General features: G+C 39.2%; 2 protein-coding genes across 3 annotated transcripts; one reads left to right on the plus strand and one right to left on the minus strand.

Annotated features, from left to right (window-relative positions):
• Nucleotides 1–3562: 3562 nt before the first annotated feature.
• LOC121778158 (activity-regulated cytoskeleton associated protein 2-like) lies at nucleotides 3563–4102 on the minus strand. Its single transcript, XM_042175461.1, has one exon. The coding sequence runs from the start codon at nucleotides 4100–4102 to the stop codon at nucleotides 3563–3565; it is 540 nt and encodes a 179-aa protein (XP_042031395.1).
• An 18224-nt stretch (nucleotides 4103–22326) lies between these two features.
• On the plus strand, nucleotides 22327–25136 carry LOC121764353 (B3 domain-containing protein At2g36080-like). 2 transcript variants are annotated; one of them, XM_042160391.1, is made up of 3 exons: nucleotides 22327–23188; nucleotides 23373–23533; nucleotides 24551–25136. In XM_042160391.1, the coding sequence occupies exons 1-3, from the start codon at nucleotides 22576–22578 to the stop codon at nucleotides 24569–24571; spliced, it is 795 nt and encodes a 264-aa protein (XP_042016325.1). In that variant the 5' UTR covers nucleotides 22327–22575; the 3' UTR covers nucleotides 24572–25136. The 2 variants fall into 2 exon arrangements, with proteins under 2 accessions (XP_042016325.1, XP_042016331.1); XM_042160397.1 differs by having other exon boundaries at nucleotides 22329–23188; nucleotides 24554–25136.
• The last annotated feature ends 1197 nt before the right edge of the window (nucleotides 25137–26333 follow it).

Genomic DNA, 26333 nt, shown 5'->3' on the forward strand with positions numbered 1-26333 from the left:
TATGGTCGGAACTTTTCAAAGGAATACACGACCGCCAGCATTTCCTTCTCCGTGGTGTCATAATTCTTCTGGGCCTGGTTAAGTGTCTTCGAGGCATAGAAGATCATGTAACTTTTACCATCGATTCTTTGACCTAGCACTGCCCCTACTGCGTAGTCGCTTGCATCACACATTATTTCAAACGGCAGACTCCAGTCAGGTGCTCTGATAATAGGGGCAAATACTAATTTATCTTTCAGTAGTTGAAAGGCCTCCTTACACTCCTTGCCGAAAATGAAATCAACATCATTATGCAACAGATGGGTGAGCGGCTGAGCAATCTTCGCGAAATCCTTTATGAATCTTCTGTAAAACCCAGCATGCCCTAGGAATCCCCTAACTTCTTTCTGATTCGTAGCGTAAGGCAGTTTTGAAATCACACCGACATTTGCTGGGTCTACCTGTATACCCTTCTCTGAAACTACATGCCCTAGGACAATTCCTTCAGGGACCATAAAGTGGCACTTTTCGAAATTCAGGACCAAATGCTTTTCCTGGCATCTCCTTAACACTATATCCAAACTTGCTAAACAGGAGTCAAAAGAATTCCCATACACCGTGAAATCATCTATAAAGATCTCAATGTAATCCTCCAGTAGATCCGAGAAAATACTCATCATACAACGTTGAAAAGTGCATGGCGCATTGCACAGCCCAAACAGCATTCTTCTATAAGCATACGTGCCAAAGGGACACGTAAATGTGGTCTTCTCCTGGTCTTCGGGATCTACAAAAATTTGGAAGTATTTGTTGTATCCGTCAAGGAAGCAAAAATATTGCTTTCCAGCCAATCTCTCTAGCATCTGATCAGTAAAAGGTAAAGGAAAATGATCTTTTTTGGTTACTTCATTCAGTTTCCTATAATCGATGCACATCCTCCACCCAGTGACAAGTCGAGTCGGCACCAATTCATTCTTATCATTCTTAACTACATGTATCCCCGACTTTTTAGGTACCATGTGAACCGGACTGACCCATTCGCTATCTGGAATAGAGTAAATGATTCCTAAGGATAGCAGCTTCAAAACCTCCTTCAGAACCTCCTCTCTGATGTTTGGATTCAGCTTGCGTTGGGGGTCTCTATATGCCTTTGCTCCCTCCTCTAGTCTAATGTGATGCATGCAAAGATCCGGACTTATTCCTACTAGGTCTGAGAGAGTCCATCCTATCGCCTTTTTGTTCTTTCCGATTACCTCCAGTAACTTCTTTTCCTGTTCCTTGGTCAAGTTGTTGTTGATGATTACTGGAAATGCCTTGTTTTCTTCCAGATAGGCATACTTGAGTCCCGGTGGAAGCATTTTCAATTCCTTCTTGGGAGTGCTTGTTTCCTGGGGCAAGGGATCATTTTTTCAGCAGTTTTCATTCCTCTCCCAGACTCTGGAGTATTTTCCATACTAGCCACATGAACTGATCCTCTTGATGTTGCTGCCTCCGGATTCATGGAGAATTCCGAAATAGCTTCGGCCAGCTCTTCATCCGATAATTCCCTTGTGTGCATTGCCTCCCACCATCCAGCTACTTCTCTGTCGATAGAGTGGCTCGACTCTGAATTATCCATTTGTTCCTGTATTAACTTCATCTCACGATATTCCTGGACCAGGGGGTTAACAACATCGATAGCATGCAAATTTTCAACATCTAAAGGTTTCTTCATAGCCTCATCTATGCTAAACGTATACTTCTCCCCATTATAGTCCCAACATATGGTTCCATCAAAAACATCAATTATGGTCTTAGCGGTTCGGAGAAAAGGTCTCCCTAGAAGTACGTCGCTAGACTCAGCAGACTCATTGTCGCTCATTTTGATAACATGGAAATCGGCTGGATAAAGAAAATCATGCACCTTGACTATAACATTTTCCAAAACTCCCTCTGGACAAATGCACGATCTATCCGCCAATTGAATCACCACCTTTGTACTCACCATCCCTTCTCCTATCAACTTTTTGTATATGGACAGCGGTAAAATATTTATCGATGCCCCTAGATCACACATGGCATGCTCAATTTTGACATCACCGATTGAAATAGGCAAGGTAAACATACCTGGGTCAGTGTATTTCGATGGCATCCTTCTCTTCTGAATTACTGCTGATACATTTTCTCCAATCAGAATCTTCCCACTGGGTTTGGTCTTGCCCGCTATGAACTCTTTGATGAATTTGCTGAACACCGGCAATTTCAAAGCTTGCAAAAATGGTAGGTTGATCTCCAATTTTCCAAAGATGTCCAAAAAATCCGCAGGCTCATCCTTTTTCTTCTTAGCCTCTCCTCGGTGCGGGAACGGTTTCACTTGCCTCCCTAGTCTTGCAGATCCTTCAGCTGGAAACCAGTCCATTATTTCCCTCTGCTAATTCCTTCTTTGCTTCCAGCTCTGGGTCTAGGAAGAATGGTTCAGTTTCTCTAGGTAGCGGTTTCCCCAGATCACCTGCCTGAAGGTCATCTCTATTCCTCGAACCCTCTGCTTCCGAATTCTTGGACTCAGGAATTAGATCCTTCTTTTCATTGCCCTTCACGGAAGGCGTTTCTTCCTCCTTCCTCATCGCTGGACCTTCATAACCTCGCCCAGATCTTAAAGTGATTTGACTGATGTTAGCTCTGTCTAGCGGCCTTACTGAGGAAGGAATCTTCCCTTCGTTTCCTCGCATCTCGCTCAAGGATGTTGCGATCTGGGACATTTGTTTAGCTAACATATCCATTGCTGCCTTCTGCTCCAACTGCGCGTCCTGAAGCTTATGCACTACGTCATTGTTGGATTGCAAGTTGTTCTGCATATGCTGTTGAGAACTGACTAAATCATGTACCATGTCATCTAGATTCCTTGGTGTTTTAGAACTCGACTGGCCTGAACTTGGTCCTTAACCCAGATGTGGTCCACTTCCCTGACTATGGCGAAAGTTTCCGTGACCCCCTAAATTGTTGTTGTACTGATTTCCTGGCTCTTGGTTCCCTTGGTAAGGTGGTTGGGAATTCTGATAATTTCCAGTGTGGTTCCTCTGGTGTGGCGGCACATAAGAGTTTCCCTGAGTCTGATTCCTATTCCCCCAATTAGAGTGGTCTCCCTGGTTCCGGTTGTTCCAGTTGCTCTGCCCCTCCTGATTTCTCCCAGACCAATTAGTCTGTCTTTCTGGTTGATGTGTCAACTGAGTGTTCTGTTGTGGGGGTGGCTGGTTTGGATCGTTGTCAGACCATCTAAAATTGGGATGGTTCCTCCAGGATGCATCCCTCTGTCTCCCCGGATTCCAACTTCCATCTAGGTTCCAACTTCCCATCGCATTAACTTGGGCCTGGTAATCTCCCTCTTGAGGGCCATAGTATTGCTGGGATGAAATTTCTCCTGGACCAAGATGTTTTTCTTTTTCTTGTGAGGCTGTTGAATTAGTCTTCTCGATTTCATTCAGGAGTGCTTTCTCAAGCCTATCTATTCTCGCCTCAACTCTTTCGTCATCTTGCTCTCTCAGCGCATTTGCTGACCCTCTCCTCATAGCATTCCTCGGGCTGTCGTATGTCTTTTTAGCTTCAATCAACTTTCCCAAGATCTCTCTGGCTTCACTCCCCTTTTTCTTTGTGAATTTCCCCCGCTCGAGGAATTCATCAAATCCTTCGACTCGGGGTTTGCCACTTCATAGAACAAATAATAAATCTCTGCCTCGATCATTCTGTGATTCGGGCAGGCATCCAACAATCCCTTAAACCGCGACCAATACTGACTCAGAGACTCGTCATACTCTTGCTTACACTCCACGATTTCCTTTTTGAGGGCGTTTGTCTTGTTTGACGGGAAAAAGTAATCCAGGAATTCCAACTTTAAATCTCTCCATGTACGAATGGAATCCGAAGGTAACCTTAGTAACCAGGTATTGGCCTCTCCTTTCAAGGCGAACGGAATAGCATGTAGGCGGTAATCCTCCTCTGTTGTGTCGTTGGGCCTTTTCTGAATACTGCACAACTTGCTGAACTCATTTAAGAACTCATACGGACACTCGTTCCTCCGTCCAAAGAATGTTGGTAAAATGCCTAACACATTTGTTTTGATATTTATGGCTCTCTGACGCGGGTTCATCACTATAGCCTAGGCTGGCTCACCGTCTAGATGGGCAGTGAGTGAACCAATCTCCGGATCTGGATCGACTACGTGTGCCATGTCCCCGATTTCTGCCTCATCTGTACTTGTTTCTGAAGACGACTTAGGATCCTCCCTTCCTGACGAACTCCAACTTTCGTCGCTTCCTTAACCAAACAGAAATGGATCTCCCGTAGATAACCCTGATCTGGTGGTGACCGTAGATGCTGTGTCCTTGACTTGCCAAATAAACTGATCGTTCCTCCACTCAGACGAGTTACCCTAGTATCCAAACCGTGAGTTGCTGCTCATAAACTGAATCTGTAAAGAAAGAAAAGAACAAATCAAAACTATGTACGTCAAAATCTCTAAACACAATCACAAATTACGCCTTCCATCCCCGGCAACGGCGCCATTTGAAGTGTGCGGTAGTAGAGTGTGTGGGCGTTCTACTGTTCTAGGTCTAGCTACTAAGTCCAATGAACCCACTAGATCACTCGGTCTAGGAACTCAGGGGAATATAGAAGACTCGGTCGTTGGACACACAACTCTCGCTTTTCAAAGATCCCTCAACCCGTTATACTATAGACTAGTATAGAGAAGCAAGGGGTCGATCCCATGAAGATAGATGCGTAAGAAAGCATTTAGAAGATTCTGGATTAGAAAGCGGCTGCTGCCACGCAAATTTGGGTTGAGGTGTAACTACTACTAGACCTAGGAACGAAGTAAACACCGGACCTAGGAAACTGAAAACATCATGCCGACATTAAACTTTCTCATAACTGCGAGACATTAAACTAACTTCTTAGACTGAGCAATCAACTTCCTAATTTAACTAGACAGAAAGCAGGAAAATGGTGGAGACTATTTTCCGCAAACAGAAAGTACGGTATTAAAGCTGCAAATAACAACTAAAGGATTAACCAACACTGTCGCACATCTCATTACCTGTATCAAATGCGAACATGTAGAAAACAGAGCACAAATTTAGATTCAAACAGAATGTAAAAGTGTGGACGTCGGAAACTTGCAATTAGCCGGAAATAAAACAGATCTACATACGCTAGACGGAATGAAATGAAAACATGAAAATCCGGCATCAACTCCGATCACCCTGTTTCAGATCCAAACGTCGGATGCTTAATCCACTCCGGATCCAAGCATTCCGAACCCATCAATCAACAAATTCAACTCCATAACTTCTGATTCAACCGATCTATCCCGATCAACACAAGCCTTCAACAATTCTGCGCAAACTTAGTAGAACAACGCAAAAATCAAAGTACCTCGACAAACTTAAAACCAATTGCATCCATGCTCGAAATTAACAGTAACTCAAATACGAAAACAGAAACTTCATAAACCAACAGAAATTCAATGGAAAACAAAGCAAAGCTTCGAACAGCGAAGCTCGGTGAAATTCACGACGGAAATTAAAATGAAAGCGATTAAATTGTTTCTTCGCCCTCTGTGAGGACGGTGTTGCCCAACTATGAAATAGCACAAAGTAACCCGAAAACTACCCTACGATCTCCCGAACATTTCCCCCTCAAGTGTGTAAAAGTGAGTGAGCTACGAGCCACAATCTGGTCACAAGTCCTCCACCCTCCGAAGTTTTTTTCTTTTTGCATGCTCTCCTCCTTATATAGGTGCGGAGTTGATCTTCTAGAAGCCTTCGTAGAAATCTTCATTCTACCCTTCAGCTTCGTTATCTTATCCGTCTAGTCGTTTCCCCTCCAAATTGCTCACTTATTCGCCAGTTCCTTGGACCATGTAATTGTCCTCTTCTTTCCTGGATCTGGCGAAAACCTTCTACACATCTGGCTTAAAATATGCGTTAGACCCCGCAAACACATGAATTTTACCCTTTAACCAATGCATGAAATTAGCCTTATCATATATATATATATATATATAGGGGAGCGTTATTCTCCTTTTCACATCTTAGATTCTTTTTCCTTCTTAATATTACGCGTTAGATCTAAGGCATCAACGGATCAGATTGATTCTATAAAACTGGTTCCGTGTTGCATTATAGAAGGTGGTTGTATGCATTACAGGGTTATTATTGACATTTGACGGAAAAGTAACTGCCACATTTTGGTATCTGCGAATAATGCACCACATGGTCACGAGTAATGCATATAATTGACTATATAATGCACAATATGTGAACTGCAATGCATACGAATAAGATGTACCATGTTATGATGTTTGTACACACGTTTCTTGTTTCCCCTAAGGGTTTAATAAGCTTAGGGGCTAGGGTATAGTACGTAGACACGTATGTAATCTTCACATGGTAACGAGTAATGGATATAATTGACTATATAATGCACAATTTGTGAACTGCAATGCATACGAACAAGATGTGCTGTGTTATGATGTTTGACACACGTTTCTTGTTTCCCCTAAGGGTTTAATAAGCTTAGGAGCTAGGGTATAGTACGTACACATTAATAACAAATTATAAAACGATACGAATAATTCACCAAATTGTCACGCGTAATGGATGTTATTAACTATATAATGCACAATATGTGAACTGCAATGCATACGAATAAGATGTACCATGTTATGATGTTTGACACACGTTTCTTGTTTCCCCTAAGGGTTTAATAAGCTTAGGGGCTAGGGTATAGTACGTAGACATTACTAACAAATTGTTGTTATTGGAATATACGTATGTGCATTATTTGGTTTAGGTTTAGTGCATTATGTAGCTGTTAATTGTCATTATCTCAGTATATTATGCATTATTAGAGGTATTGTGTATATGGGTTAATCAACGGATTGAAGATTACATACGTGCATTTAGTAATGTCTACGTACTATACCCTAGCCCCTAAGCTTATTAAACCCTTAGGGGAAACAAGAAACGTGTGTCAAACATCATAACATGGTACATCTTATTCGTATGCATTGCAGTTCACATATTGTGCATTATATAGTTAATAACATCCATTACTCGTGACAATTTGGTGAATTATTCGTATCGTTTTATAATTTGTTATTAATGCGTACATACTATACCCTAGCCCCTAAGCTTATTAAACCCTTAGGGGAAACAAGAAACGTGTGTCAAACATCATAACACAGCACATCTTGTTCGTATGCATTGCAGTTCACAAATTGTGCATTATATAGTCAATTATATCCATTACTCGTTACCATGTGAAGATTACATACGTGTCTACGTACTATACCCTAGCCCCTAAGCTTATTAAACCCTTAGGGGAAACAAGAAACGTGTGTCCAAACATCATAACATGGTACATCTTATTCGTATGCATTGCAGTTAACATATTGTGCATTATATAGTCAATTATATGCATTACTCGTGACCATGTGGTGCATTATTCGTAGCGGTTTCCAGCCATTATTAGATTACCATTGTACCCTCATAATGCACAAAATAGGACAAATAATGCAACACGGGAATAATTACCCAATGTTGATCTTGACCGTCCATTTCTCTAATCTAATGGCTGATATTAAGAAGGAAAAAGGAGGAAATATAGGAAAAGGAAATGAATACATCCCTATATATATATATATATATATATATATATATATATATGTGTGTGTGTGTGTGTGTGTTATCAAATACAAACCCTTATCTATAATACAAACTACAAACTTTAATCCTACACATTTCTTGTAAATAATCAATGGTTAGCAATGGGATTCATATGTCAATGTCAACGCCTGATACAAATTCTGTCACTGGGGGAATGTCAATGTCAACGCCTAATACAAATTCTGTTACTGGGAGGAATGTCAACAATGTCACCCCTAAAATTTGTATAGTTTATATTATAGAGGGTTTATAGATTATCATGACTATATATATGTTAGATAGTGGCCAAATTAAATGCATATTGAATCTTGTTTTGTTTGATTATTTGTGACATTACAGAGATAAATTGACATGTCTTTCATCGGTTCCTTATATACACCACTAGTTAATTATGACCTATATTAGTACTTAAATTAAACCTAAAAGGGGAAACAAACATAAACTTTGGAAAAAGTGGGTTTTTAACTGTCCACTATCAATAGTCTTAGTAGTGAATACCGCGACTTTAATGCAAAATAGGAGTAATAAATTGGGAACAGGATAAATAAACAAAATGACTGAAGAATCATTAGAGAGGGAAACCTATTATATATAGAAGAAAGTTAATTTTTATTAGTACACCAAAATAAAAAGATATGACTCTTAGTTGTGAGCCAGAATAGTATTAGTAGTATAATTTTGCATTTTGTCAAGTTTACAAAAGTTTATTTATATTGATATAGATATTCTCATAGCATAGTATCTTTAATAGTATTGATTAATATATTTAATTTATTCTGCTCAGATGACAACTTTTTCTAGATTTTGAATCATTACTAACACTACATCTAAAATTATGATTTTTTTTCCATTCATGATACACCACAAATTGTTGTCGCATGTCATCGCAACATATAAAGTATTCAATTCTTCGAAGTTTTGCGGGAATGGAACTTACACATCATCCTATTATATCTTTCCATATAATTTTAGAGTATTAAAATGCAGAAAGAGGAAGTCCTTTCATATTTATGCAAGAAAACATTAACAAACAAGTTACTAATTCTCCAGTCAAATATATATTTTATATAGTATCACTGGAAGTAGGGCAAAGGTGACACCTCTACTTTTCAAGTCTGAAAATGATTTATAATTTCTTATATTGGTTAAATTGTCGGCGCAAATTTTCTAATAATGTTAGGCACCACGTGTCTCTCATTTAGTTGACCTGTGATTTATGCACACTAATTTGTTTTTTTCTAAAGTCCAAATTAAACAATGAGTACTCCTACAATTTTCAAGCAGGTATGGTTATACATTTGAATACAATTTTTAGCCATAAAACCATCTATGCAACTAATTTAAGCGACTCTAGACAAGACAAAAAATGAATAAAAAAACAAAAAACAAAGCGCTCTAGAGAAAATTTTTAGTTAAGCCATTAGGGAAGAAAGAAAATTGTGAGAAATAGTAACATTATGTGGGAAAAAATGAAATATGGTTATTACTAGAAATGAAGACAGTCCTTCCCTCCTATCTACAATGTCCTACTGTATGAACGAAGTTACTGTTTTTTAGTACCACTACCACAAAGATAACTATATATTCTTTTCCCTCCGTCCACGAAAAATAGATAAGATTGTGAATTACACATATTTTAATATATAATTATTAAAGTAAAAGTAAATGGAGAAAAAGATAGTGGAATGAGTGTTAGTGGATTATAGGGTTTACAATTACATTAGAATGACATGTGTGGTTAGTATTGGTTGAAAATTTTTCATTTTTAGATTTAGTATAATTTTGGTGAACACCTCGAAATACTAAAACTAGTCTTCTTCTTTTTTTGATAGAATGAGTATTAAACAACACTTATCGTTGTCTAATTATCGTGAAACCAATTTTAAACAACAATTTATTGGTATTACTCCTATTATTTAATAAAGAAGGTTAACTAGTAATATAAAAATATATAGGAGTACTGTACTAGTAGGCTGACAATTTTATTATTTAAAAAAATATTACTTATATTTTTAAATATCCTAATAAGAATATGATGATTTCGGATTGAGTTCGTGTTAGGTTTGAAAAACCCATTTAATATTATTATATAAAAAATATTATACTTTTATTTTATTATTTAAATTTAAATCATGATAAAGTTTTAATAATGTTATGCAGTATTATCATGCTTTAATTGTGTGATAGCAGAATATCAAGTTTTAATTGTGTAATATTATATTTGGATTGATATTGTCTTGTCAAGTGGAATCGTATCATATCTAGGGATGTCAATTTAGCCCGCAATCCGTGGGCTGACCCGAATAGCCCGCCAAATTTATAGGGTTAGGGCTGAAAATTTCCAGCCCGATAAAATTACAGCCCGATTAGCCCGCACCCGATTAACCCGCAGCCCGTTAGGGCCAGACCCGAAAACCCGATGGGCTGGCCCGGAAACCCGATAAAATTTATATTGTTCTATTTGTTTGACTCTAATTTGACACTTCATTGATTATTTTATAATACAGATTACTGAAAAAATAACTTTCCATTTTATATATCAAATATATAAATTATATATTAAGTTTTTATTAATATAATAATAGATAAATGAATTAGAAACTTCAAATTCACTAAAAAAATATATTTAAATTTCTAAACATGCTTTAAAATTTCTTGATGTTTATGTTTTATGTTGCATAAATCTCAAATATTAGTATTTGATCATGCTAATATTTGAGTTTACGCATATATCTCAAATTTATCATAATTAAATATTTTACATTTTATAAATATAACTAATTTTCACCATTATTTATTGGATTGATCGCATGTTAATTTTATCGGTAGCAACCCGATTAACCCGATGGGCTAGCCCGAAACCCGAGCTTTTAGGGTTAGGGCTGAACTTTTATAACCCGAAAAAATAACAATCCGATTAGCCCGCACCCGATTGACCCGCAACCCGAATAGGGTTGGCCCGAAACCCGGTGGGCTGGCCCGATTGACATCCCTAATCATATCATCATAAGCATAACTTATTTAAGCGTCACCCAACCAAAATATTTCATTTTTTTCGTCTAATTAAGATTTACTTTATAATATCAGAGTGAATAAAGATATTAAGACGTGTGTAAGTTATATATAAGAGTGAATATTTTAACAACCCCAAAAGGCATTGTGCGAAACACCAAGACTCTACATATATATGGAGTATCAATTAATCGTTGACACTGAATATCATTTCAGTTATGAATCCCGAAATTAGTGGCACCTTAAATAAAAAATACTCTAATGTTCCCTGCAATTAATTATGGAATTATTAATCAAAATATCGTACTTTTTTATACATTAAAAAGTGGGGATGCAAATCAGCCTTTGGATTACGTACATTGTTCTTGGTCCCGACTACATACTAGTGGAGTATTATATTTATATTTTTTTTCTCTAACCAATGTTTGTTAGTACATTGCACTGTTGACTGTTGCACTAATGGAGTACCACCTAACAATTAATTATTGTGAAACATCAAATAATTGGTTTCGAAAACTTGGTCCACGTAGTTTTACGTATAGTATCTTATTTAATGATTCAAAATTAATAGATACTAATGTGCGGCAGGTGAGGAATATTTAGTCGATATGATCTGGTATCAGATATGTTAATATACATAAATTTGTTTTCTTTTTTATTATGTAAACACATATTTATAAGAAATTTCTATCTACAATAACAATTATTTAAAAAATTGAAGCGACCATTTCTATCAGATCACATTTAAGTGACACACGTCACATATGCCACGGTTAATAAGGGTACGGATGTCAATTATTTCCACTTTAACTATTTATGGAATATTTATTATTTTTCTAAAATAAGTGTCGAAAATGAAACGTCGCATTTAAGACGGAACGAAGGAAGTACTCCCTCCGTCCGCTATTAGGAGTCTCATTTTTTGGTGACACAGATTTGAAGGAATGTGTAGAAAAGTGGGTGGAAAAAGTTAGTGGAATATGAGTTCCACTTGTATTAGTTTTAAATAAAATGTGAATAGAATAAGTTAGTGGAACGTAAGACCCTATTACTATTTATAGTAAAAATGAACCGCAACTCCTATTTGCAGACAGACTAAAATGAGAAAACGAGACTCATATTCGTGAACATAGAGTGAGGGGATACTATTTAACATAGAGTGAGGGGATACTATTTATTGTTATTATAAATTTGATGTTGTATGGTATTTTTATATTTTATTCATCGTATTAATTTCAAAAAAACTCCCAAACGAATCAGAATAGTAAACACCACTAGGCACTAATTAACTGGCATTACGTATCGTCATTACAAATAGATTTTGATAATAAATTATTGCAACTATTTGAAATGAATAAGCTTGTACTTGGACATAACATAATAGCTGGATGTATCCAATGAAAATGATAAAACCACAAAATAAACACTAAATGGGGACAGACAGAGATGAGAGTGCGTGTAGTTAATCAAAGATGACAGAGAAATATGTGGCTCATGGAAATTAAAATTTAAGATTGTGAGGACATAATTTAAACACGAACACATAAATAGTAATAAAAAAAATAGTACCACTATATAAAAGGGCAGGCGGACTCCTCCCTCGGTTTATTTGTATACATCCTTATCTCTTTTTCTAATTAATTAATACGGATTCTCGTTTTGTCTTTATTTATATTTTTGTCGACTTATTACATAGTTTTTTTTCATTGTCTATCTGATTAAATTAGGAACGGTGTCAGTGACAACTTTTTGTTTATTGCTAAAGTAAGCAATCATCACTGGAATTGGGTGAAAATAAAATCCGAATAATATTGAAAATCAAAATGGGCGAGTAATACTCTAACAAATATCATTAAATGTAAAATTAAAAAGAACTATAACATGCATCGACAATATTATCTTTTTAATTAGCTACTTAGGTAATATGTTGATGTGTAAGTAGGCGTCACCATTTGAGTGTGTATTTAGTATAAAAAAGATGAATTAGTAACATCAGAAAATAATTTTAGATTAAGATTCAGATGCATCTTGCGAGGGAAACAATGGGAACTAAGCCATTTATTTAAGAATGACCATATTCATTTACTATATGATAAAAGAAAACAAATATCTCAATTTAAAAGTAGTGAAAATAATTTTAGATTAAGATTCAGATGCATCTTGCGAGGGAAACAATGGGAACTAAGCCATTTATTTAAGAATGACCATATTCATTTACTATATGATAAAAGAAAACAAATATCTCAATTTAAAAGTAGTGAATGAATAAGTGATAGAGCGTGTAAATAAATGTAAATTGAAGTAGTATAGACAAATCTAGGTCCCCCACCACGAGACCTGTTTGGTATCAGGGGTACTCCAGGATCGATTATAGAAACACACGCAAATAGAATTTTATTAAACCCGATAACAGTGTACGAAACACCAATACACAACACGATGATGTACACAATACCAACACAACACTATAATTCTTGGAGGACACACCTCACAAGACTCCCGAGGACACACCTCGTACACACTCCACGCACATCTTCTTCTACACTATTCTCACACCTTAACTCTCTTGTGTACTCACTCAACCACACACTTGGCTCTACACACTGATTGCCTATTTATAGACTAACCTAAGTCGGTTAGTGACAGACATTACAAAGCTAGATCATTCTAGCTACATTCTAGCCCATTCTTAATAATATAATAATACTAATATCTTTTCTACGTCGGTTAATGTACTTTTAATTACTTTACTTTTCATCTTTATCACTCTAGATCATTCCATCAAGTCGGTGGCGATATCTAGACTCAATAAACCCATCCCAAAAATTGGATGACCAATCGGGTCATCAACTTGAAAGAAGCCAAAGTTATGTGTTTGACGGGGGGTCTAGGTCTCACTTGGTGGGTACGATTGTACTTGGCTTCGTAATCGTGAAAGAGAGCCCGCAAGTCGAACTCAAAACTTCTTTGGAGGCTTGGGAGGTGGGAGAGGTTTATTTGGAATGTTTGGGCTAGGTTTATGTAGTTGTCGTCCTTGTCAGTTTGCAAAGCTCGGAGTGGTTCAAGATCAATAGAAGCCAAATTGTTGTAATAAATTTCTAAAATTTTGAAAGTACCAACTAGTTTCCACTTTGGATCCAAAACTTTGGCAAGCAAAAAAACCGTGAGGATCTCGTTGAAATACTTGAGCCATTTTTCAACAATGTAATATAAAACACACATTAACTCAAGATTGTTTGTGGAATTTTTCATTGCAGTTTTAAAACCAAGTGATATGATCATGTAATGTTCTAAAATACGAACGGATGTGCAATAATACGCACCCGATAACTCAATAGTGGCATTTCGAAAACCTTTGAATAACTTAAACAAGCTCATGCATTGATCCCAACAAGAAGATGTTAGATATAAATCATCAACAGGGTAAGTTCTATAAAAATCAACTAAATATTCTATATGCTCCAATGTAGAATGCAACATATCGTATGTAGAGTTCTATCTAGTAGACACGTCTAAAGTAAAAGTTGTGTACCTTATTTTCTTCGTGTGGCAATACTTCTTCCACGCCTTGCCAATTTGAGGCTTCCAGTGGATCAAGGATACAACTGTAGTAATAGATTGAATATGTCTTTGCCATAAAGACAAAGCATCTTGTACACATAAGTTTAAAATATGACAAATACATCGTTGGTGAAAATACTTACCACTTATCGCCGGGGAGCAAGCCGCAATTAAATCGGATATACTTGCGGTGTTAGCGGTTGCGTTATCAAAACCAACCGAAAATATCTTGTTGCATAACTCATACTCATTCAAAACTTGAATAATTAAAGATGCAACTACTTGTGCGGTGTGTGGGGAAGGAAATTGTCTAAAACCAATTAAACGTTTATTTAAAGACCAACTATTGTCTATAAAATGACATGAAATTCCCATGTAAGAATTTCGTTGGAAAGAATCCGTCCACACATCGGAGCAAATATTAATTTTGTGCCCCAAGGTGGATAGAAATTTTCCAACCTCTATTTTTTTGTCAAAAAACTGACGGTTAGATCTTTAAGCAGTAGAGGGGGGAATTCTCTTTGTAGCAACATTAAAAGCGGTTTGCATAGTAACTTCATATTTTTTGTCATTAAAAAAATTGAACGGCAAATGTTTCATTGCCGCCCATCTTACCATAGCATCGGTAACATTTTTCGGATCATATTTAAATAGCGGCGTACCTGTTTGAGACGATGAGCCAGCGGGGAAGTTTATTTGGCTTTGGGACTTAGAATGCCCATATTCCACGGGGTGTTTTGCCTTCAAATGGCGATTGAGAGTACCATATCCCCCACCGATAACAAATGGATAGACTTTATCGCAATAGTTGCAATATACTTTGAACTCACTTGTCTCAACGGTAGTGGTCGGGTCATTAGGATTTGAAATTACCACCGGGCTTGAAATGTTTGGTGAAAATCTCGAATTTCAACTTGGGAGGCATCTTTTTCTTTTGTCGTCCTGCGGGAGGAGGAGCATTGGCCTCCCCCTCATCATTGTCGCCAACTTGGCCGGTGCTAGAAGGGGGGAATTGATGCGATCCATCATCACCTTCGTCCGACGATAGATTCACATCGTACTCGAAACGCGAAGCCGAATGTGAATGCCCCCCTTGTTGGTCGTCGTCGGCGAGGGCAAGTAACAAGGCCGCATTTCGATCTTCTTCCTCCTACGAAAATTATACAACTAAGTAAAAATACTAACACAAAAATAAAAACACATAGACACATAGATGTTGAAAAATGAAATTATGAATTTAATAAAAATAAATTAACAAAAAACTAAAACATATTATAACTTACTTGAGCTCGAAGAGCGGCTAGCCTTCCCACCTCCTCCGCAACTTGTGCTCTAGAAGGGGCACGTCGACGACGAGTATCACTTTGATCTTGGGCAATTCCCTTGCCCCGATCACCACCACGACGAGATGAAGACATGATATAAATATTTATGGAAATTGAAAGTGGAGAATAGAGAGTAGTGTGATTGTGTGAAGATGATAACGTGAACAACGTGTGTAAATTATGAGCGCAAATAACGTAAACAACTTGAGAGAATGAGGATGGAGAATAGAGAAATTGAGAGAGAAATTCTTATTAACACAAGAATGGGGTGAGTAGAAATGAAGAGGAGGGGAGTATTTATAGGGGAAAATTGTGATTAAATTTTTTTAAAAAAAATTCAAATTTTGAAATTTTGAAAATCCGGCGGAACCGCCAGTTTTTCGGTGGAAACAGCCGGTTTCGTCAACGGTTTTCTGACAAAAACCGGCGGTTTCTGACCGGTTTCTGAAAAGCCTATGGTTAGGTCGGAAATAGGCCTGAAAAGTTGTCGGGAACCGCTGAACCGGCGGTTCCGACGAAACCGGCGGTTCGGAACCGCCGGTTACAGTTTGCCTAGAATTGAAACCTGAACCGGCCCGGCGGAACCGGCGGTTCCGATCACGGTTCGAATCGCCGCCGATGGTTACGGTTCCGGTTCGGAACCGCCGGTGACGGTTCCGGGCCGGTTCAGCCGGTTCGGTTCGGTTTGGTGACGTCATATATTTGAAAGCACACACAAATACATACGATATATACGTGTTTCTCTATATGTTACACATACACTCATACGATATATACGTGTTTCTCTATATGTTACACATACACTCGATAACTTTTTTAAGAGTTTTATACTTTTATAATAAGCACATATACATATACATATACGTACTCTCTCCGTCTCTATTCCGTTTTGGATTATTCCACTGTGCATAAATAATTTTGTTAAAAGGCAACATATCTTATAAACTTTTTTAGTTTGTTCTTCCTTCTACTTTACTCTTTCTTTAATTGTTTTATTTTATTCTCTTTTTATTTATCTATTTTATTCTCACTCTATTAATTAATAAACTAAATACTTTTTTTATTTTTGGGTCCAAAAGAAATGTCTAATTATACCGGAACGAGGGAGTACCAATTGTACTAGGCATGTGATTCATTTCCCATTGGAGATTAGTTATTTATATCAATATACATAATTATTTAAGGCTTAATTCAAACTAACTTAGTAATTTAGGAGAAAATACTAGTAGTAATTATAAAAGAAGTAGTACTATAAGACCATCCACTACGCGTCTCGCCGGCGTCTCGCGTCTCGTCCCGGAGAGACGGGAACCCGGCGCGACGCGTTGCAGCTCGCCGTCCCGTCCCTCGCCGTCCCGCGTCTCGTCCCGCGTCACGTCCTGTCGAGCCACGAGACGGGCTGTCTCGCCACGCGCCTAAGCGACGTGGCGCGACCCGGCGTCGTGCGTGACGCCCACTCGCCGGCCCGCGAGTGGGCGTCGTCACGTGCTGACGCAATAAATATTTTTTTTAATATTCGAATTTAAAAAAAAATAAAATAAAAAATAAAAGAAAAAAAATTGTAACGGTAATAATACCGTTTTTTTGTTTTTTTTTTTAATTTTTTAATTTTTGATTAATTTTTTTACTCTATATATACTCCTAAACTCATCCTCATTTCACACACAACTACACATCTATTCTTCATATCATCTAAATTTTCTCTCAAATTTTCATATAACAACTCAAGATGTCCGGCGACGGCGACGGCAACTACGACGGTTCCGGCTCCGGCGGGTGGGATCTCAACGCGTTCAGCGATTGGGAGACCATGATCAACACATTGGGCGGTTCCGATTCGTCAACGTCGGGGACCCAGGGTTCGGCGACGCCAGGGGGGTACCAACCACCCAATTTTGACCTTGATGCATATGTCCGTCCCTCCGCCCAACGGTATTCGCAGGGATTATCCCAGATCCGGGAGGATTTTCCCGTTGATCCCACGCCGGGAGTAGGCCGAGGCAGTGGAGGTGGCCGAGGCGGTGGAGGTGGCCGAGGCGGTGTACAACCCCAGGCGGGCGAGGACGAGGAGGAAGAAGAGGAAGAGGATCTAGGCCGACATCCGTACAACAACCTCGAAACGCTGGCGGTGTACAACGCCTGGATCACCGTCTCGTACGATCCCATCGTCGGGAATCAACAATCTCCGAAGTGTTTCTGAGAAAAGGTCTGCGAGGTCTACCACCAGATAAAGCCGAAAGGCTCCTGCAAGTGCAAATTTAAAATGCTCCGCTCTCACTTTGACCGAGTCGACCGACAGGTCAAAAAATTCTGCGGCATCTACTCGGCCGAAGAGGCGCGCTACCAAAGCGGCGCAACGGCAACCGACATTTTGACGTCCGCTTTGCGCGCCTACGACCAGGACGAACGTCATCAATTCAGATTTGTTGATGTTTGGCAGGCCGTCAAGGACGAGGAACGGTGGGCCGGCGGTTTTCGCTCCAGCTCGGGCTCAACCTCAAAGCGCACGAAGCATGCGGCGAGTGGCCAATACTCGTCTGGTGGTGACACCGCTGAGGGCATCAGCCAACCTGAGGCTGAATCCCAGGAGTTTGCGGGTACGGTCGGCGATGCTGAAGGATCCGCGAGTGGGCACCGTCGGCCGCAAGGGACGAAGGCGGCGAAAGCGGCTAGAGCAAGGAAGGGCCGAGGCGAATCAAGCCATCCGGCCTCGGGATCGGGCTCGCGGGGAGGCTCGGACACACTTATGGTGGCGTACATGACCGCCACAATGGCGGACACTTCCCGCTTCTCGTACGCCCAATTCACGGCCTGGTGGAACGAAATTGTGTATATGGCAGCACAACTTGGCCTTCCAACTCCCTCTCAACCTCGACCGCCTCCGGAGGATGATTAGCCGGCGGAGTAGTTTTTTTTATTTTTCTTTAAATTTGTATTTTAAATTATGTTGTGTGTTTTTTATCTTGTGTGTTTTTTAATAAAGTGTGTTTTTAATAAAGTGTGTTTGTTTTAATTGAATTGGGTTGGGAAAAAAAATAAAAAATGAAATTGAATGAATAGTAATTAAGGGACGGAATAAGGGACGGTTAAGGGACGGAGCGTTGCAGGTTCCGTCCCTTAGTTAAGGGATGGAGGAAAAAAGGACAGTGGGGCCCTCAAATAGTGGTCAAATAGTATTTAAAGGACGGTTTAAGGGACGGTATAGAGACAGCGTAGTGGATGGCCTAAAATTGGACGTGGTCACGTGGTCAAATTAAATTTTATACGATGTCGTATAGTAGAATGCACTTCGGACTAAAAAGGCCTAGGCGTTAAATTCTACTAAGGTAGTAGTTCAATACATTAATTCCAAATGTGCAGAAAATTAGCTATAATTACTGTTACACAGTATTTAATGGTTCCAATAATCGAGTAACATAGAATAGTACCACTACATAAATATATGTAGGTACTCGCGGCTTTAGCAAACTCTGATAATCTACCGCAGTCGGCTTTCGTAAATATGTGTTGTTGTAAGCATCCACAACTCCCCTACAAAATCTTTTCAGGCACTCGCGGCCTGTTGTCTCTCCGACGTGGAGGTACTCGTCGAACATGTCCGTTGTGGTGCCGTATGCCAACTGACGGAGTACAACCGTGCACTTCTGCAACGGCGTAGTTCCGGGTCTGCCGATGCCATCTTCCCGATATTGGAAGTATTCATCACGTGACTCCAACGTCTGGACAATGCTGAGAAAAAGGTAACGAGACATTCTAAACCGGCGGTGAAAAACAGTCGGGCCCCACCGTGGTTGCTCGGCAAAATAGTCTGCAACTAGAAGTTCGTGAGCTGCGGTGTGTTCGCAGAGGACAAACGTCCGACGTCGAATAAGCCTGGGGATCTGCTCCGCCGCCTCCGCCTCCTCACGCTGCATTTCGGTTAAGCATTCCGACATTGCGTCTTGAACGACTGCATTTAAGGCTTGAGTCAAGGTCGGACTACCGCCCTCCGAGGAACTTCGGTCGTCGTCGTGGTTCATTTTTGTTTTGTGAGAGATGGAGAAATGTGAGAGATGAGAGAAATGAGAGATGCGAGAAATGTTCGTATGAGAAATAGAATGAGAAATGAGGTTTAATAAATAGACAAAATTCGAAAAAAAAAACAAAAACGCGTTGCATCGTCCGTGTCGCCCACAGTGGGCGGATGATGGCGCGGACGATGCCATATTGTCCGCGCTTCCTCTGCGGACTATCTGTCGGGCGAGGATGACGCATGGTCCATCGTCCGCGCACCCACAGTGGCGGACGATGCGCGCCCGAGGCATCGGGCAGCCTATCGTCCGCCCCACTTTGGGTGCCCTAAGTATCGTTTTCCAATTCTCGACCAGATCGTGTTTGATCTGTATTTAGAAATTGATTCACTCACTAATTAAAAAGAGATTCACTAGCCTGAATACTGAATAGTAAAACAAAGCTAAACATTATTTTATCGATCAGTAATTCGAAAATACAAAAGGAACAGAAAAAACAAGGAGAAGAGATTAATTAGTAATTACTCCCTCCGTCCCATATAATTTGGGACACTTTGATCGGGCACGGGTTTTAAGAAATGTAATGAAAAATGAGTTGAAAAAGTTAATGGAATGTGAGTCATACTTTTATATATTAATTTTATAATAAAATGTTAGTATAAATGAGTTAGTGGAATATAAGGTAAAAATGAAATGAGATAAATTATTATACGAGACATACCAAAATGGAAACTTGGATAAATTAGCTAGGAGGAGGGAGTAAAACTTAGAAGTAGGTAGACGTCACCACGGTTCGGGAACCGGCAGTTCACGGTTCGGAACCGCCGGTTCCGGTTCGAAAAAAAATGGAACCGGAACCGAACCGGCCAAGGATCGGCGGTTCCGGTTCCGGAACCGTGAACCGCCGGTTCACGTGAACCGCGGAACCGCCTAGGTTTGCCCGGTTCCGGGCCGGTTCATCCGGTTCGGCGGTTTTTTTTTTTTGCATTTTAAATTTGTAATTCAAGTAAAATATGTAGATATATTTGCATAAATAAAATTAGAATAAAGCGATGTTCAAATGCAATTTTATTGATACAAATTACAACTTTAAAATTACAAATTACAACTTTAAAATTACAAATTACAACTTAAAATTTACAAATTACAACTTTAAAATTATAAATTACAACTTTAAAATTACAAATTACAACTTTAAAATTGCAAACTACAAACAACTTTAAAATTACAAATTACAACTTAAAATTTACAAATTACAACTTAAAATTACAAATTACAACTTATTACTTAACATTACAAATTACAACTTTAAAATTACAAATTACAACAATTACAAATCGAAAAATTTAAATACAAGTTACTTACAACAATTACAAGTTACAACAATTTCAAATCGAAAAATTTAAATACAAGTTACAACAATTACAAATCGAAAAATTTAAATACAAGTTACAACAATTACAAGTTACATTAATTACAAACCGAAAAATTTAAATACAAGTTACAACAATTACAAATTTACAACTTACAAGTGTTGACAAAAAAGACTTAGAAGATCATTAAAAGATATTCCTCATTTGATAAGTATCTTATTGGTGAAAAAGTGGGTATCTTTGGGGCAGATGGTACTGGAACACAAATTTATATATGGAATCTGGATGAATGAGGATCAGATTATAGTTTAAAATGGGAAGCTGGGTTCACTGGCGGGAGTTCGTTTCATCGTCGGACTCAGATGAATATACCACCCTGATGGCCTGATGAAACGAACTCCCGCCAGTGAACCCAGCTTCCCATTTTAAACTATAATCTGATCCCCATTCATCCAGATTCCATATATAAATTTGTGTTCCAGTACCATCTGCCCCAAAGATACCCACTTTTTTCACCAATAAGATACTTATCAAATGGAGAATAGAGAAATTGAGATTGAGAGAGAAATTCTTATTAACACAGTTACACAAGAATGGGGTGAGTAGAAATGAAGAGGATTGGGGGTATTTATAGGGGAAAATTGTGATTTTTAAAAAAAAATTTGAAAAACACGGCGGAAACCGCCGGTTTACCGCCGGAACCGCCGGTTTTCGGATGAAACCGGCGGTTTAGGCGTCCGTTTGAATTTTTAAAATTTGGAAAAAACGGCGAGAACCGCCGGTTTGCCGCCAGAACCGTCGGTTTTCGGCGGAACCGGCGGTTTCCGCCCATGGTTTCGGTCAAATCCGGCGGCCGCGGGCCCGGTTTCTGAAAAGGCTAGGAGTAGGCCTGAAATTGTGCCGGGAACCGGTGGTTCCGGCAAAACCGGCGGTTCCGAACCGCCGGTTACGGTTACCGAAAAATTGGAACCGGAACCGGCCCGGCCGAACCGGCGGTTCCGGTGCCGGTTCGGAACCGCCGGTGACGGTTCCGGGCCGGTTCGGTTCGGATTGGGGACCTCTAGAAGTAGGAGGGTTTGGAGCTCTGAGGTGGGGGCCAGCGCTGGATCTGGTAACACAGTAACATGGCAAGTGGTCGTAGGGATGGAATAGTAGGCGCTGGTTTATGGATTAAAAATAGCAATAATTTAACGTAGAATTGGGGATATTAATTTTAATTTATAGGAATAGTAGTAACATAAAGCACTGACAAAATCAGTTGTTTGCCTAGATTATATGATAGGCGTGCAGGCCGTCATGACATAATTTCCGTGTTGCCTTGTAAAGTTACACACTGTATTGCACTGATTTTAATGATTGATTTTAAACCCACCCCACCGCCCCAACATTCAGAATTGCTGCTACTACTACTATACAAATCACCAATCACCCTTCCTTCCACATTTTTCCACATCAGAACAAAACAAGATCTTATTACTCCCACGCTTGTGAGTGCGTGTGTGTGTGTGTGTGTGTGTGAGAGAGAGAAACAAAACAAATCCTCCCCCCCAATTATCATTATATACTCTCTTCAGTCTTCACCATACGCAAAAGACATAAGGAGTAATTAAAAATGTCAATGAACCGCTTCTCTGCAGAGCTGCTTCCAGAGCCCCATTGGTGGTCACACTGCACAATGGCGGATTCAATTTCAATTTCACCGCCTCCAAAAGCCTCATCTCCTTCCATCTCCATCAACCACTACCGCGCTGCACCCTTCGACCTCAACAATGACCACCACGAATCCTCGGCGGAGATCCCGAAGGAGCGGCTGTTCGAGAAGCCGCTGACGCCGAGCGACGTCGGGAAGCTGAATCGGCTCGTGATACCGAAGCAGCACGCGGAGAAGCATTTCCCCCTGAGCAGCAGCGGCGAGAGCGGCCTGCTGCTAGGGTTCGAGGACGAATTGGGGAAATCGTGGCGCTTTCGCTACTCGTACTGGAACAGCAGCCAGAGCTACGTCCTCACCAAGGGCTGGAGCCGCTTCGTCAAGGAGAAGCGCCTCGACTCCGGCGACGTCGTCGTCTTCGCGCGCCACCGCCTCGACACCGGCCGCTTCTTCATCGGCTGGCGCCGGAGGAGCTCCGATTCTCAGCCGCCCGCCCCTGGCTGTCGGATGATTTACCCTGCTCATCCTTATCATCAAATCCAACAACACACTGATTCAATGCATCTCCAATCGCAAGGTGATTGTTCATCATTCTCTAATTTCACAAATTTTTTTGAAATTGAAATTAGGCATCCATTCCATCAGCATCAACCTGTGTAACAGAGAGTGGCACATGCATGTAGAGATAGATGGATTGGTGTGGAAATTAAAGCACACACGTGGGAATGAATGTGTGTGAAATTGATTATGAATGAACACAGGTGGTGGATTTCACGAGAAGCAGCAGACATCGAATGGGAATTCCAAGACGTTGAGGCTGTTCGGAGTGAACTTGGAGTGCCAAACTGAGGAATCAGCATCAGAGGAGGTTGGGTCGAGCCAGGGTCAACAATTCGATTATTATTCAAATCATAATCACATGGTGAGCCAGATATTTTATTAGTATTAAATATTAATTACATTGTATATGAGAATATGAGATGTCAATGCTCCAATTTCCCACTTTGATTTTGCTGTTTCCTCTACTGGAACAGCCACGCTAATTTCTGAATTCCCATCTGCCTAGTTCATTTTATTAGAGAATTAGTCCAAATTCAGATAGGCTTTTGCACTGTTTCATCCCATAAATAAGCATTTAATTAATTAAAAAGAGAATAGACATATATATGTACATATGAATAATGGATGAGGAGGAGGAGGAATCGTGTAAAAAGGGTAAACTAAATGTGAATGCATTTATATGTGATTGCCAAATGTTTCAAGATTGTTTTGTATTATCACATCAATTGTGTGGAAAATGTTGCAGCGTGTTAGGCCTGTGGTCCACCGTAAGAAATGGTGGAAATTAGGCTCATACTTTGAGAAAACCCAATACATATATATATGTATATTAATATTATATTCCATTCCCATGGGTCAACAGATCTGCCACTTTTATGGACCATAAATATATCACAACTTGTCTACTTTACCTATATTTCAACCTTATTAAAATTAGGTTCCGTGTACCATTATTATAATATAATAGTATAATATAATATAGAATAACTAGATAAAGCCAACGTATAACTTTTTTCTTGGTCTTTTTGAAATTTCTAAGTAGTTAAAAGTGTGACACGAAGGATATCATTTTGAGTTTTGAGTCATGTATTTTCTTGATTTTAATCTAAGGAGTATAATTCTTATGTTAATTACATGGCAATGATAATAACGACTTGACATTCACTAACATTTTTGACGTGGAGTGAGATATTTGGCATGAATTTAAGTGCATATAGTATAATTTAATAGGAATATGTGTTAAATTTTTGTGTGGTCGTCCACCACAGGTATGGGGTTGAATTGCATGCTTATCATCAAAAGACTATCATGTCATAGCTAGGTGGAGTACTATATTAAATAGAAATCTATGGTAATAATGATACCTTTATGGATTCAGCAGGTATATCGGCAAGGATAAGATCTCCATGATGTGACGTCGCCTCAACAATATTTGGAAATTGGAAAAGAAAAAAAAAAGATCAACATCCCCAGATTTTCTGGGTATGTTAGAAAAGTGATCTGAAAACCCTGAGAGGTGGAAATCGAAAACTCAAAATTGAGAAAGTAAAGATGGAAAGAGACTAGAGAGATGAGGGATTGGAATTGGAATGGGTCCCACTCCCACACACACTCTATATAAGTGTATATATATATATATATATATATAGAGAGAGAAAGAGGCATGCATTTGCAAAATTGCAATCAAGGAAGTGAAGATTGGAGCAGATGATGTGGGAATTTAGTGATTTTGGATGGAGATTTTTCATCATAACTTAGAAGTGGATGGATATGGCCATGTAGGTTGCAAACATGGGGAGGGAATTAACATTTTCTGCCCTCTACCATAACTTGATACCTTTGTTTTTGGAAATTTCTGTATTTTTCTCAGCATGTATGTCTGTAATTATTTACATTAGACTAAAATAGAATGGTAGAACTACAATCTTTTGCCACGTATCTATCTTTAAGTACGTGATTAAGTCTTTAATTGTTATTATGCTTTATACGATTCATCATGATCCAAAGATAACTCCAACCCGTAGAGTTTGTTCAGTTTAAAAGATTATACTACTATTTTTAATAATTGAATATGTATATTATGTTTAGTTTATATAATTGAGTCAAAAAATTAATTTTAGATGGATTTTATATAATAATAATTATTTCTTTCAACTAAAATAATTACTATAATTTAATCCTAAATAAATAATTATAGGACGATCCAAATAGTTAGTCAAAATATGAGTGTTATTATTCTGTGGACCCAGAACTTATAAGTAAAGAAGATTAGCCATCTTCAGCATTACTGTTCATCTCAATATTTGTCCTAGCTACTCCTGTCAATAAACGCCTAGTAAAAGTACAAAAGTGCCCCGTTCATCCAGTAATCTCAATTTTCCTTTTCTTAGAATTGGGTCTTTAGAGCACCCACAACCGTGCCCTTGCCAACGAGCACGGTTGTGGGACCGGCGCCACTATTTCTGCATGCTCTTAGGCAAGAGTAAGACACCCACAGCTGTGCTCTTCCGTAAGGACGAGCACAAGGGTCCCACCATTCTATTTTTCAATTTGAATAAAAATATTTTCATAATATTAAAATTCATTAAAAAAACGAAATAATATTACAAATTACAAATAAAATAAAAAAGACATAATTAAAATCCTAAAAAATAAAAATTACATAATTAAAATCTTAAAAATTAAAAATTACATAATTAAAATACTAAAAATTAAAAATTACATAATTAAAGCTAAAAATATCCCCGTGGAAGACTATTCATCCGGCGGCACTACCCCCAATTATTTTTGGAGGTCCAATATCATGGCCTGGTGCGATCGAAGTTGCGAGGGGGTCATAGTTGACATATCGGTCATATTGAGTTGGGCCAAAATCCCCCACAACGAGTTGGTGGGGGTGGAGGTGGCGCATAGGCACGGCAACGGGAGCGGGTTCGGGAGCATCGCCGGATGGAGTCGCGGCACGACGGCGGTTGGCCGCCGCCTTCTTCCTTCCTTGCGGTCGGCGTTGGGAACCGCTCGGGCCGGCGTCGGGGCTACCCAAGTTAGCTCAGGCGAGTTGGCTAACCACGTCTTCGGAGCCGGTGTCGGATAGGGATACCGACCTTGACCGTTTGGAGGAGCCGCTACAGGAGGATGTTGCGCCTCCCCTATACTTCGGA

The sequence above is a fragment of the Salvia splendens genome, chromosome 2 (genome assembly GCF_004379255.2).
Source record: "Salvia splendens isolate huo1 chromosome 2, SspV2, whole genome shotgun sequence".
In the NCBI taxonomy this organism is placed as follows: Eukaryota; Viridiplantae; Streptophyta; class Magnoliopsida; order Lamiales; family Lamiaceae; genus Salvia; species Salvia splendens.

Excerpts from the sequence above, each read along its gene's own strand:
- LOC121778158 (XM_042175461.1), bottom strand. The coding sequence starts at position 4,102 with ATGAACCCGCGTCAGAGAGCCATAAATATCAAAACAAATGTGTTAGGC.
- LOC121764353 (XM_042160391.1), top strand. The coding sequence starts at position 22,576 with ATGTCAATGAACCGCTTCTCTGCAGAGCTGCTTCCAGAGCCCCATTGG. Across the intron at positions 23,189-23,372 it reads AATGCATCTCCAATCGCAAG|GTGGTGGATTTCACGAGAAG; the intron begins GTGATTGTTCAT and ends GAATGAACACAG. Across the intron at positions 23,534-24,550 it reads ATTCAAATCATAATCACATG|CAGGTATATCGGCAAGGATA; the intron begins GTGAGCCAGATA and ends TTATGGATTCAG.